The sequence below is a fragment of the Oncorhynchus nerka genome, linkage group LG9b (assembly GCF_034236695.1).
Source record: "Oncorhynchus nerka isolate Pitt River linkage group LG9b, Oner_Uvic_2.0, whole genome shotgun sequence".
Taxonomy (NCBI): Eukaryota; Metazoa; Chordata; class Actinopteri; order Salmoniformes; family Salmonidae; genus Oncorhynchus; species Oncorhynchus nerka.
The window spans coordinates 2409211-2427680 of record NC_088424.1 but is presented as its reverse complement, the minus strand read 5'-3'; the positions used below and the strand labels follow the sequence as shown (position 1 = coordinate 2427680).

Here is an 18470-nt window from a genome sequence, read left to right as displayed (position 1 = left end):
ACATTAAGGTCAGCATTCGTCTAAGATTATCTTAGTGCTAAACATAACCTTTATGTTTTTGTAATAATCACCAACCAGCAGTAAAGTTCCAATAGTCTTCATTATCAATAGGCATGTCCTTAGCCTCACCATGCTTGTTGTGAAAGAATGACTGTGAGGACAGGTGGGAGGTCCTCCAGGCCTTTTGGCTGGGGCTGGATGAGGACGGCACACCCTGTTGACTCAGACGAGGTAACACACCGCTCACTATCTCGTCCAGCTGCCGCACGCCCAGGTCAGACAGGCCCAGGTCCCTCAGGCTCCACGTGGGCTACGCATACGAGCACAAACAGGGATGGACACACACACACACACTTTAAATGCTTTATTTGAATCCACAAATCATATTACATATCAAAAAGATTCACACATTTCAAAGGTTACAGATACATGGACACTTGTAGATACAGAAAGCACCTTCACCATATATACTAAGCTGCCCATGACCGCTGACACAGAGCAGTATTTGCAAGCTGCTTTGCCTTGGTTCTTGGCAAGCCTATAATCTGTAGGTCACGTGTGTGTTTACCTCGTTACTATGCAAGTCCTGTTCTGAGGCATGCTGTTTCCGCGGAGGTTTAGCAGTGGCACTGCTGCTGCTTCCCACTGAGCTCTTCAGGTAGTGGAGGGCATTGATCAGGTGACTCAGGGGGACAGTGACCTGCCAGGAAACACAGAACAGGATGACATCCGTTCAAAGACACTAATTCCTGTTGAGTATAAAACTACAAAATGGGCAAGACCAATTTAAACCTTTGCCCACACAACACGAACGCTGTCATGAACAAAGTGTGGCTGTTCCAAAAGTATTGTATCTTACTATATAAAAAGGAAGTAAAGAAACAAGGAAAGATGGAAGTAAACAAGGAACGAGAAGCAGAAAGCATTTATGAGTGAAGATACATTCTGGGTGTTTTTTGTTATTATTATGGAGTAAAATTATATAAATGAACAATGGCCAGTATATTCTATACTATAGTAAATACTATGAGCAGAAAAAATTATGCCAACCGCCATCATAGCCCACAGAAGAAAAATAAGAACAAAGTAGAATTTTGCAAAAGCAGAACCCTTAGTTAAATGAACCTTGGTTGACCGGAAGCAGTTGCACATTTAAATACAGCTGCAAAGATTTGATTAACTTATTGGCAGCAACAATAAGACTTTCGGTTTTGCCTTCAAAATAAAGGTCTGCGTTAAAACGCTATGTGCATGATACGAAATTGATATTTTTTTGCTGCTTTGCATAGTCATGGTGCATAATGTTCAAATTGTTACAAAATGATAACTACTAAACTAAAGAGAATGACTACTTTATAGAAGATAAATAATATTATAAAAAGTGGAGCACAATGAGAAATGGCTGTTTTTAATATGTAATTTTATGATATGTGTATGACTGGTGCTATGCTTAAATGTGTGTCTTGGTTCTTACAGATCCTATCACGGTTATAATTTATTTCCAGTTTGCTTGAGTTGTATTCCTGGATGATAATATGGCCTAGTCACTAGTGTCTTAAAGCCTCATGCGTTTTATCCTAGCTCTGTGAAACCATAACACTATGTGCTGTGCCCAGGAGTTGTCTTGCCATCTCTTGCTAATAAATACAAATAATTTGGTCATTCAGAGTTTGTGACTATTTACCCATGCAACAGGACATAGCTGCCAATGCAGTTCACTGTATAAGGAATACAGGAAAACGTTTACTACACCTCTCAGCTAAAGTGAGGTGCAAGACTCAATAGGGTCTCCACCAACCAAATATGTTTAGGGGATGGTGTCGTACGGACTGTTGCTGGATTTCTACTCCACCGCCTCCATAGTCCCCAATGCAATACACTGTATTGGACTCCACTACCGGTCTCAGCTAAAGTGGGGTGAAAAAGGCTCAGTAGGGTGAGTTTGAACAAAAAGTGAAGTCATAGGAACGCTGGTCTTTTACTGTGGTCAAACAGCTTAAAATGGGGTGACAGGTCCCTATACGGTTCAAGTATAGCACTGTGTCATAGGACACATATATTGTCATACCAAAATACTTTAGAATTTAAAAAGACATATCTTAGAATCTTCCATCTGGTGGACACTTTGGAAAAAAATACAACACACAATATATTTATTCAAAAAGTCAAGAGAGATGCAAGTAAAGTTGGACCAAGAAAGCACATTTTATTGATAACAAATATCACAATGAAGTTAATTAATCAAATTGATCATCAACAGTTACACAGAAGTTTCAAATTAGGTTTCAAGTTTTATTGTCACATGCACAAGTACAATGGGTGGACTAAAAGGCCAGCAACACGGTATTATTCAATGCACAATGATCCCTTATATACATTCTACAGATCCCACTGAGTATTCCCTACAACATTTTTACTGCTGCACATAGAATAACATTTGCTCTATTCGCCAATATGTATTTCATACAGCGATTTCCATTGGGGGCATTTATTTGACCTTGGAACATGTTTTAAAACCCCACATTTATGCAAATGTAACTTAAATATTAACACATGAATCATTGTTAATGTTTAGACAATTATTATTAATATATCATGAACAAATACAGGTTATTGACACTAGTGTACTATTACGTGGGGGACCTTTATTTAGAAACATTTCGTGACCGGAAATGTTTTATTATTGTTGCTGACGAGACGCTGATAAAGATTTGTTACTTATTATTCTCAGACGGGGTAGCTACAAACAACGACATAGAAACCATCGTGGTGAAAATAAGGTTCCCCCCCAAGGTAATGCATGAATACCGTGTATTTTTATTCAACTAGACGTCAACTAGCAATAAGGCTAACAGCATGCGTCTCTAGCTATTTGGCTAGCTAGAATAATTGATTACCCAACCCAGTTTGCGGCATTGCCGTGTATGCTTTTCTTTGTTTAGCCTAAAATGTTGTCGGCACTGTTGTGGCTAGTTAGTAACGTTATGAACGAGCTTGCTGTGTAATGTGGGTTAAAATGTCGTTATTAGACTTAACTTCTTGGTAGCTAGCTAATATCAGTAGCGCTAGATAACCGTTAGCTAACTGAAGATAAACGTGCGTTAGAAGAACCTGTCTTCTGCCATAATCCTTTTCTCATCATGCTGTTGCTTGTGGAAAAAGTGTCCTTGTGTGGGGTGGGATTACACAAAGTGGACAAATACCAACATGCAAACGCATTTGAAGACATTTAAAAACTTACATTGTCATAACTAATATCAATTGTTTGTATTAGCGTCACTGCAGTCCTAGCCCATTTCATATGACTGGTGTCTTTTACATTTGATCTAGACAATTTATTTTCGTTCGGTGGTTGCAATAAGTAGGCTTTTCTTTTCGCTGACGGTTTTTATTGAAGTCAATTCGGCCCATGTCTCATCAGGGTACAATAAATTGCCATTTGCATGCCACTAAATTCATCATTACGTGTAAATGCCTGACTAGCTCCCCTCGATAAAACGGAGTAATTATGTCCGGCGGTGGAACAGGAATTAACTGACACAATATAGGCCTAAACAAAATCACACATTTAGGGTAAAATTTCTGCTCGCTTTATCGTTTCTTGACCATTTTGTTTCTCTTAACCTAAATTCAACAGGTTGTATAATTTTCAAAGCAATGGAGGGAGCCATGAAGAATATTTGTTTTAAGTAACCATGTGAATGTATTTTGCGCCCCTGAAGATCACAGGTCCATCTGAAAAGAGCCAGGTTGAGAGAATAGAAGGAAAGGAGATTAAAATGGAGGTGGAAGAGGCAACTAAGTCTGAAGAAGTGGATGTGGCTGGCAGCGAAGAGAAGTCAGATGAAGCTTTGTCTAATGGTAGCCACACAACCCCTAAGAGAAGCAGGGGTAGGCCCCCAAAAAACAGACTCGTCTCTGAATCAGATCAAGCCTTATCCAACGGTAGCTCCACAACACCTAAGAGGGAACGGGGTAGGCCCAAAAGATCAGTCACCGAGAAGGGAAGAGGTAGGCCAAGTGGAGCCTTGTCTAATAGTAGCACCACAACACCTAAAAAAGATCAGCCAAAAGGATCAACCTCCAGGTTAGGTGCTAGCTGCATAACACCTAAGAGGGGAAGGGCCAAAGGATCCGTGTTCACAAAACCCAAGATGCTGAAGGTTATAGGCAAGCCGTCGCCAGGCCAACCCAGTAAAGTGGTTGACCCCTCCCCTAAGAAGTGTGGCCGGCCCTTTAAAGTTAAATCAAAAAGGGGTAGACCAAAGAAGATCCTAACACCCGAGGAAGAAGAGGAGAGAAAGAAACTGGAAAGTCAGCCAAGAGTGTTGAAGCCACTTGGAAGGCCACGCATCCATCCCCGCAATGACCCACCAGTCACTGAGCCTCGAGGAAGAGGCCGCCCATGCAAGTCTGAGGACAAAAGGGGTGCTCACTTGCGGAAACCCCCCAATCCCAAACCCCCCGTCTATGATGGTCCCCCACGGAAAAGGGGCCGTCCCCCTAGTGCAGCAAACAAAGATAAGATCGAGGCAGAGCAAGATGAGGCCAACAGTGAACCTCCAGTCAAACGATTCTGCAACTCCAACGAAAAAAGCGAGGAAGGATTTCCTCCAGTCGAAGAGGACAGTGAAACGGGAAAGGTGAACTGAGGAAAGTGAAACCAGAAAGCGGAATGGAGGAAAGCGGATGAATATACAGAAGACACCAAGAAGCCAGTTTACCCCCAGTGACTGCAGTAGCTTTCTTGGGGCCATAAGCAGGATGTTTGGCGACAGCCCGACCAGAGCAAGTACTCCCCACTTCATAGCTGCCCTGTTTTTTTTGTGGTGGGGGGGGTTCCAGTATAATTGCTGATATGAGCTCATCTGATAATGCAGTTTTATATTGGGGTGATCTCAGTTATGAATATAGATAATGTACTTTCGCTTGTCTGATTGCATTCTTCACCTTTATGGGGTTAAAATGGTTAGCCTTATTGTTGACCTGGACCATGCAACTTCCAATTCTTTCTCTGCATTGTTGGGAAGGGCCCACAAGTAAGCATTTCACTGTTAGTCTACGCCTGTTTATGAAGCGTGTGACAAATACATTTGATTTGCACCCAACATCTCTCAAATTTCTACATTAAAATGTACAGTTTCACAACTTGAGGGTTTTTTTCACCAATTGAATCCTTGTAGTTTGCTTATCAATGTTACTCCTCAGATCATTTTATGATTTAGACTTAAGTAGTTTTTTTTTTGTTGACTGTCAGTCCTGATCACTAGGCCTACTTTGACATAACCAGTGGAGTAACATTTAAAACAGGACAGCTTATGAGAGATTTTTAGATTTTAGTCTCTTTTCAATAATGATTTTCTTTTGACATTTTAATGTGTTCATTGTCATAAAATCTGGTTGATTACAAAAATGTTATCGTTGTGGATGACTTGGTTTCACAGACCCTGGACAAATGTTATACACGTTTATGTAGACTACATGTATTGGGCTATATCATGAACTCTTGACCATTTGAAATTTGAGTATAAATGCATTCCTTTATGTATCCACCTGTCAATTTAAACTCTGCCACTGACTGACTGCATTATACAGTGGCAAGAAAGTATGTGAACCCTTTGGAATTACCTGGATTTCTGCATAAATTGGTCATAAAATGTGATCTGATCTTCATCCAACAATAGACTGCTTAAAACACAATTTCTCATGACTTTATTTTCACACACCATGTAAACATTCACAGTGCAGGGTGGGAAAAGTATGTGAACCCTTGGATTTAATAACTGGTTGACTCCTTTGGCAGCAATAACCTCGACCAAACGGTTTCTGTAGTTGTGGATCAGACCTGCACAACGGTCAGGAGGAATTATGGATCATTCCTCTTTAAACTGTTTAAGTTCAGCAATATTCTTGGGTGTGAACCGCTCTTGAGATCATGGCACAGCATCTCAATCGGGTTGAGGTCAGGGTGTATTTTTTTCTGTTTAAACAATTCTGTTGATTTACTTGTTTTGGGTCATTGTCCTTTTGCATTACCCAACTTCTGTTGGCAGACAGCCTTTACATTCTCTGTCAAAATGTCCAACTTGGGAATACATTTTTCCATCAATGATCGCAAGCTGTCCAGGCCCTGAGGCAGGAAAGCAGCCCCAAACCATGATGCTCCCTCCACCATACTTTACAGTTGGGATGAGGTTTGATGTTGGTGTGTTGTGCCTTTTTCTCCACATAGTGTTATGTTCTGTCCGTCCGTCCAAACAACTCAACTTTGGTTTAATCTGTTCACCGAATATTTAGCCAGTAGCGCTGTGGAACATCCAAGTGCTCTTTTGCTAACTTTAGACATGTTGCAATGTTTTTTTTTGGACAGCAGTGGCTTCTTCCATGGTATCCACCCATGAACACCATTTTAGTTTAGTGTTTCACGGATTGTTGACTCTGCAGAGTTGTTAGCATGTTCCAGGGATTTCTGTAAGTATTTAGCTGACACTCTAGTATTCTTAACCTCATTGAGTATTCTGCACTGTGCTCTTGCAGTCATCTTTGCAGGACTGACACTCCTAGGGAGAGTAGTAAGTGCTGAACTTTCTCCATTTATAGACTATTTGTCTTACCTTGGACTGATGATCAAGGCTCTGAGATACTTTTGTAACCCATTCCAGCTTTATGCAAGTCAATGATTCTTAATATTTTGAGAGCTCCATTGTTCAAGCTATGGTTAACATCAGTCAATTCTTGTGAATAGCAAAACTCTAATTGTGAGGTAAATTTTTAATAGGGCAGCTCTAACCAACATCTCCAATCTCTCATTGATTGGACTCCAGTTAGCTTTTGAAGTCTTTAGCCTAGGGGTTCACATACTTTTTCCAACCGACACTGAATGTTTCAATGTATTTTTGTCTATATTGAATACAATATTTTGTGTTAGTTTAAGCACCGTGTTTGTCTTGACTTAAATTAATAGATCAAATGTATGCAGAAATACAGGTAATTCCAAAGGGTTCACAGTGACATTTGGGTCGTGCAATCTGCCATGTTCTGTATCGGGCTAATTGTCACTGAGTTTTAATCAAGTAGGCCTAATTTTAGTAGAGCAATGCATTTGTTTTTAATTTGGTCTTTTCTCATACAGCTTTGTAGCTTGAGCCCATCTTTCAAATCCTAAATGACCCATGTCAGCAGTTCTGGTAGGTCCGTGATTGTCTAGGTTGAGGGGAATTTCTGATTAATCCAGAACAAGGTCTGTGAAACCACTGAAGGTAACATGAATGAGTTGTTTTCAGAGTGTGTAAATTGTAAGTTTACTGCAATAAAATGTCAAACTTTATTACAAGTGGTTTTTAAATGTCAATAAATCTTAGTCTTTAGTATCTCTGGCTTTCGAGTGTATCGAAATTAATGTTAAATTGTGAGCCAAGTCAGCGGCCCTGGAGCTGTTTAATTTTACCTTTTTAATTAGGCAAGTCAGTTAAGAACAAATTCTTATTTACAATGACGGCCTACCCCGGCCAAACCTGGACGACGCTGGGACAGTTATGCGCCGCCCTATGTAGGGGTAAATGCATACCAGCAGGAGACGTACTTGTTATGTCACATCAGCAGCCCCCTGTGCATGGGTTCACTTCATGCTGCTCACAGCGTGGTAGCCACGGGACCAAAACAGTGGAAAAGTTGAGCCTCCCGCTTTAACGCTCTTAGTTGTGGAAATGAACCCACTTTCTGCATCTACGTCCTATCGCCGAGTCTACCATTTATTTAAACTTACTGTGCCGGTGGGCAGGACGGTCAGTCTCAAATTACCCCTGTTAACAATACCTTTTAGATGGTCATTAAAAGAGTATGCGTTTTTCGCCCCCGCCTTCTCACCATTAAATCAAGCTGAAGAAATTGATGCCTTTGGAGCCTTTATGTACGACCGGGTCCACGGGGGATACGAGTGTATAGCTGGCTGCCAGGGTTTCCGTTATAAAAATGTGCCGGACATTTGACCAGTTGCATTTTAAATTTACCGGACCCATATGCATTGGATGTGTAACCTGATTAGGACATTGTTGGGTTCTGAGAATATGAAATGTTACTTATTCATGCCACTGGAGTGATAAGGTTGGGGGTCTACAACAGAAGTTAAGGCTTATAGGAGGAAGGTATATAGTGGGTGCAACTAGGCTTGGAATTTGTTGAGTGCAGGGAAGCGATTACATGTGGAAGGCATTGATAAGGAGAGAGTAATGTATAACGTTTACATTATGTCAGGATATGTTAATTGTTAGCCATCAGGGATCCTCTGGGAGGAGAAGAGACAGTCTGGTATCAATAACCATGACAGCCTTGAGTTGGGGAGGAGTGAGCACTTTGGGGTAGAGATCAGGTCAGATGAAGTGAGGAAGAACCGATATCACTAAGGAGTGATCGAGACTGGAGGAGGAGACTCAGGGTTAAAGAAAGGGTTAAATATCAGTGCTTGTGTGAAATAGTCTAAATTACAGCTGTAACGACCCTTTGGGAAGAATTAAACTAGTGTCCGAGAGTTATTTACTCTGAAAAATAAGAACATAACGTCCACCCACGGTGCTCATAATGACAAATCACATTTAGATTGTGGTAATTAATCTTAACCGAACATGCAAGTCAACAATGCTTTAATGCGTGTCCTTATTGCGCACTGTGAAGATGTTAGAATAAGGCCTTGTCTAGACTTCACAGTTCATGCAGCTTTAATATTCTGATCATGGAATTCCGAAGGCGTCATGCGTCTACACCTACATTTAAATGTGTCTACCGTGTTAACACTGTCCGGATTCGCTTTTCCCGTGCTATATTCAAATGCCAGTATGCATTCTATAGTGGAATAGATAACATATTGTAAACATAACTGATGGCAGTAGCTTACTGCTTTGATGCTAGCTAGATACAGTAATGTCAAAAGGGCTTGCAAAAGGTTCCACCTTCTGAAGTGGTCAGCCAGATCTGAACACAATCAGACCATAAAGTGACTCGTGCGTCTAGACCAGTCTTTTCAATGCAATCTTCGATTCTGGTAGCAGGAGTCGCATATGTAAGTATCAAGTGTAGACACAACCCAACTGTCCACATTTACTAAGCCAACAAGACGAGTAACGAACAGCAAAATCACTAGTCTATGCATAGGTGGCGGTGCATGAGTTAAGTTTGGGGAAGCAAATTTTCACCATAAAATTTCACTTTTATAATGAAGCATTCCATGCATCATTGCATTTGCAGACTTATGCAAAATAGCTTACTATTTGTAATGTGCTGAGTAGATTGGACCGTCATAATTTAGGCAATGCTTAAATTGTAAATCAGGAGATGCTGAAACAAAAAGTAGGCCTAGAGGCACTTAGAGAAGTTGCACACATTGGGGATTATTTGTTTATTTTATTATTGGCTCCGGGAAGAATTTGGCCTTTTAGAATTGCATGAAATGTGTTCAGTCATTTTATGACTGGAGACTTTCTTAATACCTCACAATGGCACTGAGAATCTGAAATCAATACAAACGGCCACCAGCTGCACTGCTTCTTGACACTGCTTGCTTAACCCGAAATTCAGCTGCACCAAGGACAAGGAAATCCCTTCCGGTCAAACCCTCCCCTAACCCAGACAATGCTGGGCCAATTGTGCACTTCGTTTCATGGGTCTCCCGGTCAGATGTGACACTCCCTGGGATTGAACCTGGGTCAGTAGTGAAGCCTCAAGCACTGCACCACTCCGGAGGCCTGCTAGGCTTTTTTAAATTTGTAATTTTAAGATGCCATTGGTCCTATGGATAAATTATAGGCATACTCCTGGTAGACTATTCTGAATTATTTAATTTGTTTCTGAACAGAGTAGTAATTCTATATCTTTGGAAAATGTATTTCAATTAAATCCGCTCCTCCAGCGCACTTCCCGCGGCTAACCAGCGCACTTAACCACTGCATTTAGCCAGGCTAACAATAGAACTCATTCACTGTTTGCAAAAAAAAGTCTGTTCAATGAATGACTGAGCGCGTATAGCCCTGGGCTATAACATACGTTTCTTCTTTCTTCGCACAGGAAAAATACATTTCAAACAATTCTACTACACTTTATGACTGGTAGACATGAGCAGAATCTTTTTTTAATATGCCAATTTACAGGGTAGCCTAATCTGCTGACACTGACAAACAGATCATATAATAGGCCTAAAAGAAGGAAAATATTGTCTAAAAACAAACTTAAGTGGCACTGACCTAACAATGATAGAGTGAACATGCGCCGTGCGCACTCGCTGGTGCCAATAAGATAGGCCTACTGTTCACTCAATTAAGTCAGCTTCGTATTTAAGTTTTTGGCTTCGTATTTTAAAATGGTCTTAACTTTACAGCAATAACATTGTTTGGAAAGCAAATGGCTTTCCCACAATTTATTTTATTATATTGCGATATGCCTGGCTGGCTGGGCCTCTACTTTTCACGGAGAGTCGCAACTCAACAATTATCTATTAAGTATTTGCTGCGCGCGCTGCCTTTCCTTCCGGACTGTAGGCCATGTGATTTAAAACAATCCACAGTTTATTTTTGTTTAAGGCTAGGGGAAGCTAATGATCCCCTGTGCCCAAATCATGCTTTAGTAGCCTATATTTATTTATGTATAGACAGGAGTACTGTAGGCTAAATTAGGCTATATCAGTTTGGCAATTTACTTAGCCTATGTCAATTTTTTATTTTATTTTATTTTTTATTTCACCTTTATTTAACCAGGTAGGCAAGTTGAGAACAAGTTCTCATTTACAATTGCGACCTGGCCAAGATAAAGCAAAGCAGTTCGACAGATACAACGACACAGAGTTACACATGGAGTAAAACAAACATACAGTCAATAATACAGTATAAACAAGTCTATATACAATGTGAGCAAATGAGGTGAGAAGGGAGGTAAAGGCAAAAAAGGCCATGGTGGCAAAGTAAATACAATATAGCACAATAAAAACACTGGAATGGTAGCTCTGCAATGGAAGAATGTGCAAAGTAGAAACAAAAATAATGGGGTGCAAAGGAGCAAAACAAACAAATAAATTAAATACAGTTGGGAAAGAGGTAGTTGTTTGGGCTAAATTATAGGTGGGCTATGTACAGGTGCAGCAATCTGTAAGATGCTCTGACAGTTGGTGCTTAAAGCTAGTGAGGGAGATAAGTGTTTCCAGTTTCAGAGATCTTTGAAGTTCGTTCCAGTCATTGGCAGCAGAGAACTGGAAGGAGAGGCGGCCAAAGAAAGAATTGGTTTTGGGGGTGACTAGAGAGATATACCTGCTGGAGCGTGTGCTACAGGTGGGAGATGCTATGGTGACCAGCGAGCTGAGATAAGGGGGGACTTTACCTAGCAGGGTCTTGTAGATGACATGGAGCCAGTGGGTTTGGCGATGAGTATGAAGCGAGGGCCAGCCAACGAGAGCGTACAGGTCGCAATGGTGGGTAGTATATGGGGCTTTGGTGACAAAACGGATTGCACTGTGATAGACTGCATCCAATTGGTTGAGTAGGGTATTGGAGGCTATTTTGTAAATGACATCGCCAAAGTCGAGGATTGGTAGGATGGTCAGTTTTACAAGGGTATGTTTGGCAGCATGAGTGAAGGATGCTTTGTTGCGAAATAGGAAGCCAATTCTAGATTTAACTTTGGATTGGAGATGTTTGATATGGGTCTGGAAGGAGAGTTTACAGTCTAACCAGACACCTAAGTATTTGTAGTTGTCCACGTATTCTAAGTCAGAGCCGTCCAGAGTAGTGATGTTGGACAGGCGGGTAGGTGCAGGTAGCGATCGGTTGAAGAGCATGCATTTAGTTTTACTTGTATTTAAGAGCAATTGGAGGCCACGGAAGGAGAGTTGTATGGCATTGAAGCTTGCCTGGAGGGTTGTTAACACAGTGTCCAAAGAAGGGCCGGAAATATACAGAATGGTGTCGTCTGCGTAGAGGTGGATCAGAGACTCACCTAAGTTCGGTCAGCTTGTCGTGAAAGAGACAGCCCAAACAGACTCTGGGGACAGCTGTGAGACGATAGATCCCAAATTCATACAACCAGTAGGCCAAGGTACATCATTTTTATTTAACCTTTATTTTACTAGGCAAGTCAGTTAAGAACAAATTCTTATTTTCAATGACGGCCTAGGAACAGTGGGTTAACTGCCTGTTCAGGGGCAGAACGACAGATTTGTACCTTGTCAGCTCGGGGATTCGAACTTGCAACCTTTTCTGACGTAACAGCTCAGAACGTTTAAGCTTAAAATGTTGATAAACTATTATTTATTATTATTATTATTGCAGCAAAGCACACAAGGCAGTATGGAACATGCAAGTGTGCATTTGGCTACAGGACAATGAACGTTGAAAACCAATAGAACATGAGAGAAATAGCCCAGTGGTTTCAATGGCATATGGGAATATTTATAAAATAATTGCATTCCCTGATATGGTCGGATTTTGCCTAGGCTACTTTGAAAGCAAGGTAAAACATGCCTCATATGTAGTAAAACGTTCAGGTTTCAAAAAATGTGTTAAGTAGCTATATGTTTTCAAAATGCATACTGCCTCCAGCTCATTGCAAAGTGGTGTTGTGCTGATGAAGCCGGTCTTCTTAATAAAAAGCTATTTATAAATCGTGGGAAAAACTTTTTAAAACACAATTGCATTTACACTTTACAAAAATGAATGCAACAATTTCAAAGATTTTACTGAGTTACAGTTCATATAAGGAAATCAGTCAATTTAAATAAATTCATTAGGCCCTAATCTATGGATTTCACATGACTGGGAATACAGATATGCAGATGTTGGTCACAGATACCTTAAAAACAAAAGTTATGTATGGGTGTGGACAAGAAAACCAGTCATGTATCTGGTGTGACCATTTGCCTCGCATAGAGTTGATCAAGCTGTTGATTGTGGAATGTTGTCTCACTCTTCAATTGCTGTGCAAAGATGCTGGATATTGGCGGGAACTGGAACACGTTGTCGTACATGTCGATCCAGAGCATCCCACACTTGCTTAATGGGTGACATGTCTGGTGAGTATGCAGGTCATGGAAGAACTGGGACCTTTTCAGCTTCCAGGAATTGTGTACAGATCCTTGCGACATGGGGCCATGCATTATCATGCTGAAACATGAGGTGATGGCAGCAGATGGCACGACAATGGGCCTCAGGATCTCGTAAAGGTATCTCTGTGCCTTCAAATTCCCATTGATAAAATACAAGTGTGTTCGTTGTCTGTAGTTTATGCCATAACCCCACCATAGGGCATCATGGTGACATCAGAAAACCGCTAGCCCACACGACGCCATACATGCAGTCTGCCCGTTATGGTTGAAACCGGGATTCATCCATGAAGAGCACACTTCTCCAGTGTGCCAGTGGCCATCGAAGGTGAGCATTTGCCCAATGAAGTCAGTTATGACGCCAAACTGCAGTCAGGTCAAGACCCTGGTGAGGATGACGAGCATGTATTTGTGCTTCCCTGAGATTGGGTTCAAGTCTGAGCTCTGGCTGGGCCACAAAGACAATCAGAGACTTGTCCCGAAGCCACTACTGTGTTGTCCTGGCTGTGTGCTTAGGGTCATTGTCCTGGCTGTGTGCTTAGGGTCGTTGTCCTGGCTGTGTGCTTAGGGTCGTTGTCCTGTTGGAAGGTGAACAATCACCCCAGCCTGAGGTCCTGAGTGCTCTGGAGCAGGTTCTCATCAAGGATCGCTCTGTACTTTGCTCCATTGATCTTTCCCTCAATCCTGACTAGTCTCCCAGTCCCTGTCGCTGAAAAACAGCCCCACAGCATGATGCTGTCACCACCATGCCTCATCGTAGAGATGGTGTCATGTTTACTCCAGATGTGATGCTTGGCATTCAGGCCAAAGAGTTACTTCTTGGTTTGATCAGACAAGAGCATTTTGTTTCTCATGGTCAATCCTTTAAGTGCTTTTTTGGCAAAACCAAGCAGGCTATCATGTGCCTTTTACTCAGGAGTGGATTCAGTCTGGCCACTCTAACATAAAGGCCTGATTGGTGGAGTGCTGCAAAGATGATTGTCCTACTAGAAGATTCTCCCATCTCCACAGAGGATTCTGGAGCTCTGTCAGAGTGACCATCGGGTTCTTGGGTCACCTCCCTGACCAAGGCCCTTCTTCCCCGATTGCCCAGTTTGGCCAGGGTGCCCAGCTCTTCCATTTAAGAATAATGGAGGCCACTGTGCCTCTACACAATCCTGTCTCGGAGCTCTACAGACAATTCCTTCGACCTCATGGCTTGGTTTTTGCTCTGACATGCACTGTCAACTGTGAGACCTTATATAGACAGGTGTGCGCCTTTCCAAATAATGCTCAATCAATCTAATTTACCACAGGTAGACTCGAATCAAGTTGCAGAAACAACTCAAGGATGATCAATGGCAACAGGATGCACCTGAGCTCAATTTCAAGTCTCATAGCAAAGGCTCTGAATAATTATATTTTTTTTATACAATTTGTAAAGCTTTCTAAACCTGTTTCACTTTGTCATTATGGGGTATTGATGAGGATTTATGTTTTTAAATCCATGTTAGAATAAGGCTGTAATGTAACAAAATGTGGAAAAAGTAATGGGGTCTGAATACTTTCCAAATGCACTGTAACTGAGGGATGTCTCCTTTCATATCTGGAAAAGGACAAATTAGTAAAGGAGAAACTGATGCTGCAGCATTGCTCATCTTCGTAGATGAATCCAGTCAACATGGGTGTCTTGATAGAGATCAGCTGGTGAACCTACAGTAAAACAAATAAAAAGCATACCTGATGTTAGACTATCACTTTTTTTTTTAGAATGTTTTGAGAATGAAACAAATGTTAATTCAAAGTCTGCTACCTCAGTTTGTATTTGCCATGCAAATGAACTGAATCCCCTAAAAACATTTCTACTGCATTTCAGCCCTGCCACAAAAGGACCAGCTAACATCATGTCAGTGATTCTCTCGTTAACACAGGTGTGAGTGTTGACGAGGACAAGGCTGGAGATCACTCTGTCATGCTGATTGAGTTCGAATAACAGACTGAAAGCTTCAAAAGGAGCATGGTGCTTGGAATCATTGTTCTTCCTCTGTCAACCATGGTTACCTGGAAGGAAACACGTGCCGTCATCATTGCGTACTTCAAGGAGAGCGGTTCAATTGTTGTGAAGAAGGCTTCAGGGCGCCCAAGAAAGTCCAGCAAGCGCCAGGACCGTTTCCTAAAGTTGATTCAGCTGCGGGATCCGGGCACCACCAGTACAGAGCTTGCTCAGGAATGGCAGCAGGCAGGTGTGAGTGCATCTGCACGCAGTGAGGCGAAGACTTTTGGAGGATGGCCTGGTGTCAAGAAGGGCAGCAAAGAAGCCACTTCTCTCCAGGAAAAACATCAGGGACAGACTGATATTCTGCAAAAGGTACAAAAGGATTGGACTGCTGAGGACTGGGGTAAAGTAATTTTCTCTGAATCCCCTTTCCGATTGTTTGGGGCATCCGGAAAAAAGCTTGTCCGGAGAAGACAAGGTGAGCGCTACCATCAGTCCTGTATCATTCCAACAGTAAAGCATCCTGAGACCATTCATGTGTGCGGTTGCTTATCAGCCAAGGGAGTGGGCTCACTTACAATTTTGCCATGAATAAAGAATGGTAACACATCCTCTGAGTTTGGTGATGAACAATTCCTTTTCCAGCATGATGGAGCACATTGCCATAAGGCAAAAGTGATAACTAAGAGGCTCTGGGAACAAAACATCACTATTTTGGGTCAATGGCCAGGAAACTCCCCAGACGTTAATCCCATTGAGAACTTGTGGTCAATCCTCAAGAGGAGGGTGGACAAACAAAAACCCACAAATTCTGACAAACTCCAAGCATTGATTATGCAAGAATGGGCTGCCATCAGTCAGGATGTGGCCCAGAAGTTAATTGACAGCATGCCAGAGCAGATTGCAGAGGTCTTGAAAAGAAGGGTAAACACTGCAAATATTGACTTTTTGCATCAACTTCATGTAATTGTCAATAAAAGCCTTTGACATTTATGAAATGCTTTTAATTATACCTCAGTATTCCATAGTAACATCTGACAAAAATATCTAAAGACACTGAAGCAGCAAACTTTGTGGAAATTTATATTTGTGCCATTCTCAAAACTTTTGGCCACGACTCTATATGGTAGTCATATTGTACAATTTGTATCTCCCCTTTTTCATGGTCATGGCTAGAAGGGATCCAGCTTTTGTAAAATGAATGTCAAATTTAACTTTTCATAGTAGGTTAAGGTTAGGAAACGGGTAAGCTAAAATGCCATAAAAAATATGTTTTAAAGTTAATTTGCTGGATCCCTTCTAGCCATGACCCCTTTTCAAATGCCAAGATTACATGGTTGTATTCAAGACAAGGTCGTTTTTATTTATCTGTTTACAGCGCCAGGCTATTCTGATTCTGCTAATGTTTCCAGTCAGTGTAGTGGAATTGCATGAAAAGTTTAACAAAATACACATTTTTTTGCAATGGAAAGAAACTCCTCTGATATAGCCTATAGGCCTACGCGCTCATTAATAGCCTAAATTATGAGTATCCAATCTACTCATCACATTAGGAATAGTAGGCTTACATCAGACTGCAAATGCAATGATAAATGCATGCAATCAAGCCTTTGTTACAAAGGTGAATTTTTATGGGGGGGTTCCCAAAAACTTGAAACTCAAGCGCTGCCTATGTAAGAGAGACTACAAGCTATCTAGCTAGCTAATGTTGGCTGACTTTAATAGTCTTGTTGTGAACACCTTGTTAGCAGCGGAACTCGAAATCGGACTTACCAGTTGGTTCAGGTCTTGACGGGCAAAAAGGTTTCTTCGCTTTTCTGACAGTTCTTGAGTCTTATCACGTTTTTTCCCGTTGTCTTTTCTACCTTGTTAGAGCAACCAAATACAGCACAGAAATGGACTGTGGTGATGAATCAACTAGTTTTAGGAACCGTTAGCACGCAGCTTGGGGTAGCCTCTCAGATGTGGTCGAAATAATTGATTGTGTGGCTTTACAACATGGCCGCAAGGAGGCGTTATATGTCAACTCCCTGGCCACACTAAAGTAATTTTGAGTTGAAGATTCCGTCTATCGTCTGCACAAGGGCTTGGAAACCACCGCACTAGTTTAAGCACCGCCTTTGCCAAATCCTGATTCGTCCAAATAATGAAAGAAAACCACAAACTACTACTGCTCATAATTACACAATTATACATCGTGAGCGTTGACAGATTCTCGCCGTTTCATATGTCCACCAGAGATTAATAGCAGCACCAAAATAACAACTCGTGATACTGTTCTGCAGACCACTGACCTCAATGTAACAAGCTATCGACCTGGTATTACAATAATAGCATAAACTAGCTACAATTGAAGAGTTGCTTCTGTTTCTGGGTCTGCAGAAGTATGCAACTCTTGGCTTGTATATACAACTTTGACTTCTAGCTGTGCTAGCTAGATTGTTGATATTACCCAGGAAGAGAGCAGTGCTGAGTTTCTAGCATTTCTGCTTTGCTGCAGCGGCAGACATATTAGCCTAGGCTAGTTAACGTTTGCCGGTGAAAGTATATTTTAAAACCCTGGTGAAATTAACAACATATCCCTTACAAACTGCCCAATAACGATCTCATGAGAAGAAACGACTGACAGAGATAAGGTTAGCTTTGCACAACTATGGCTAGCTAACGTTAACTGGTAATCATTCAACACTCAATGTCAATGGCTAGCTAGTTACTCTATTACATTAACGCTAGCTACTTTCTTACCTGTGGTTGGACTGTTGTTGACAAGGAAAACATTTCCAATGTCGCTCTTAGACAGGCCAACAAATATGTTTCAACGTTCCTTTCCGAATTCTCCTTGTTTCTCTGTCTGTGTTCCTTTAGCTAATGTTACTGAAACTTCTGTTCAATGTGCGATCCACCCATTTAGCTTGTGAAGTTCGCAAGAGGAAAGCTGCTCATTTTAAAGGTCAACCGGATATTTTTCTTTTTGACAACCGGAGTAAATTCGCTGGCTAAAGGCTTAAAGAAACAACCCTTAAGGAATAGTTCACCCAAATTAAGGCATCTTATCATAAAGTGTGGGTCATGACCAATGACGTATACCAGACTGTAAAAACATATAAACCCTGGATTGCTGATGCTATGTATTGGCCATTGAGAGGCAGTCCTCCATACGAATGAATGAAATTCTAAAGTATTTCAATTAAATACAACATTATATAGTATCTCCTCCTTGTCAAGAAAAGCACATGAGCTAATTATAATACACAAAGTAAGCAAAACAATCAAGTCATTCCAACATAGCCTAAAATGATGAATAAGATACTAATGAGATAGACCTATATAAGCAATAGGCCTATAACATTTTTGAAGTATAAACTATGGAATGATGAGCGGATAAGAGGCAATCCGTAATTTATATTAATACATTAATGA

General features: G+C 41.2%; 2 protein-coding genes and 1 long non-coding RNA gene across 6 annotated transcripts in view; 1 reads left to right on the top strand and 2 right to left on the bottom strand.

Moving 5' to 3' along the window:
- LOC115114101 (ATP-dependent zinc metalloprotease YME1L1-like) overlaps nt 1-18088 on the bottom strand; it is a 56364-nt gene extending 38276 nt beyond the window's left edge. For 2 of the 4 annotated variants that reach the window (XM_029642087.2, XM_065013274.1), the window contains exons 1-3: nt 17796-18088; nt 569-700; nt 130-310 (exon numbers count right to left, since the gene is read on the bottom strand). In XM_029642087.2, coding sequence (XP_029497947.1) covers nt 130-310; nt 569-700; nt 17796-17828 — 346 coding nt within the window. In that variant the 5' untranslated portion in view covers nt 17829-18088. The remainder of the gene's footprint in view (nt 1-129; nt 311-568; nt 701-17795) is intronic. The other 2 variants (XM_029642085.2, XM_029642086.2) reach the window with 1 other exon arrangement.
- Nucleotides 2650-7327, top strand: LOC135565664 (uncharacterized). Its single transcript, XM_065013273.1, has 2 exons — nt 2650-2793; nt 3723-7327. The coding sequence occupies exon 2, from the start codon at nt 3780-3782 to the stop codon at nt 4650-4652; it is 873 nt and encodes a 290-aa protein (XP_064869345.1). The 5' UTR covers nt 2650-2793; nt 3723-3779; the 3' UTR covers nt 4653-7327.
- LOC135565665 (uncharacterized) lies at nt 12638-17784 on the bottom strand. The gene is made up of 2 exons (XR_010461752.1): nt 16824-17784; nt 12638-14767 (listed from the first exon to the last, which is right to left on the bottom strand). It is a non-coding gene; the product is annotated as an uncharacterized LOC135565665 (long non-coding RNA).
- Nucleotides 18089-18470: the final 382 nt, after the last annotated feature.

Bases quoted from the DNA above. Each gene is read 5' to 3' on its own strand.
- LOC135565664 (XM_065013273.1), top strand. From the start codon at position 3,780: ATGGAGGTGGAAGAGGCAACTAAGTCTGAAGAAGTGGATGTGGCTGGC.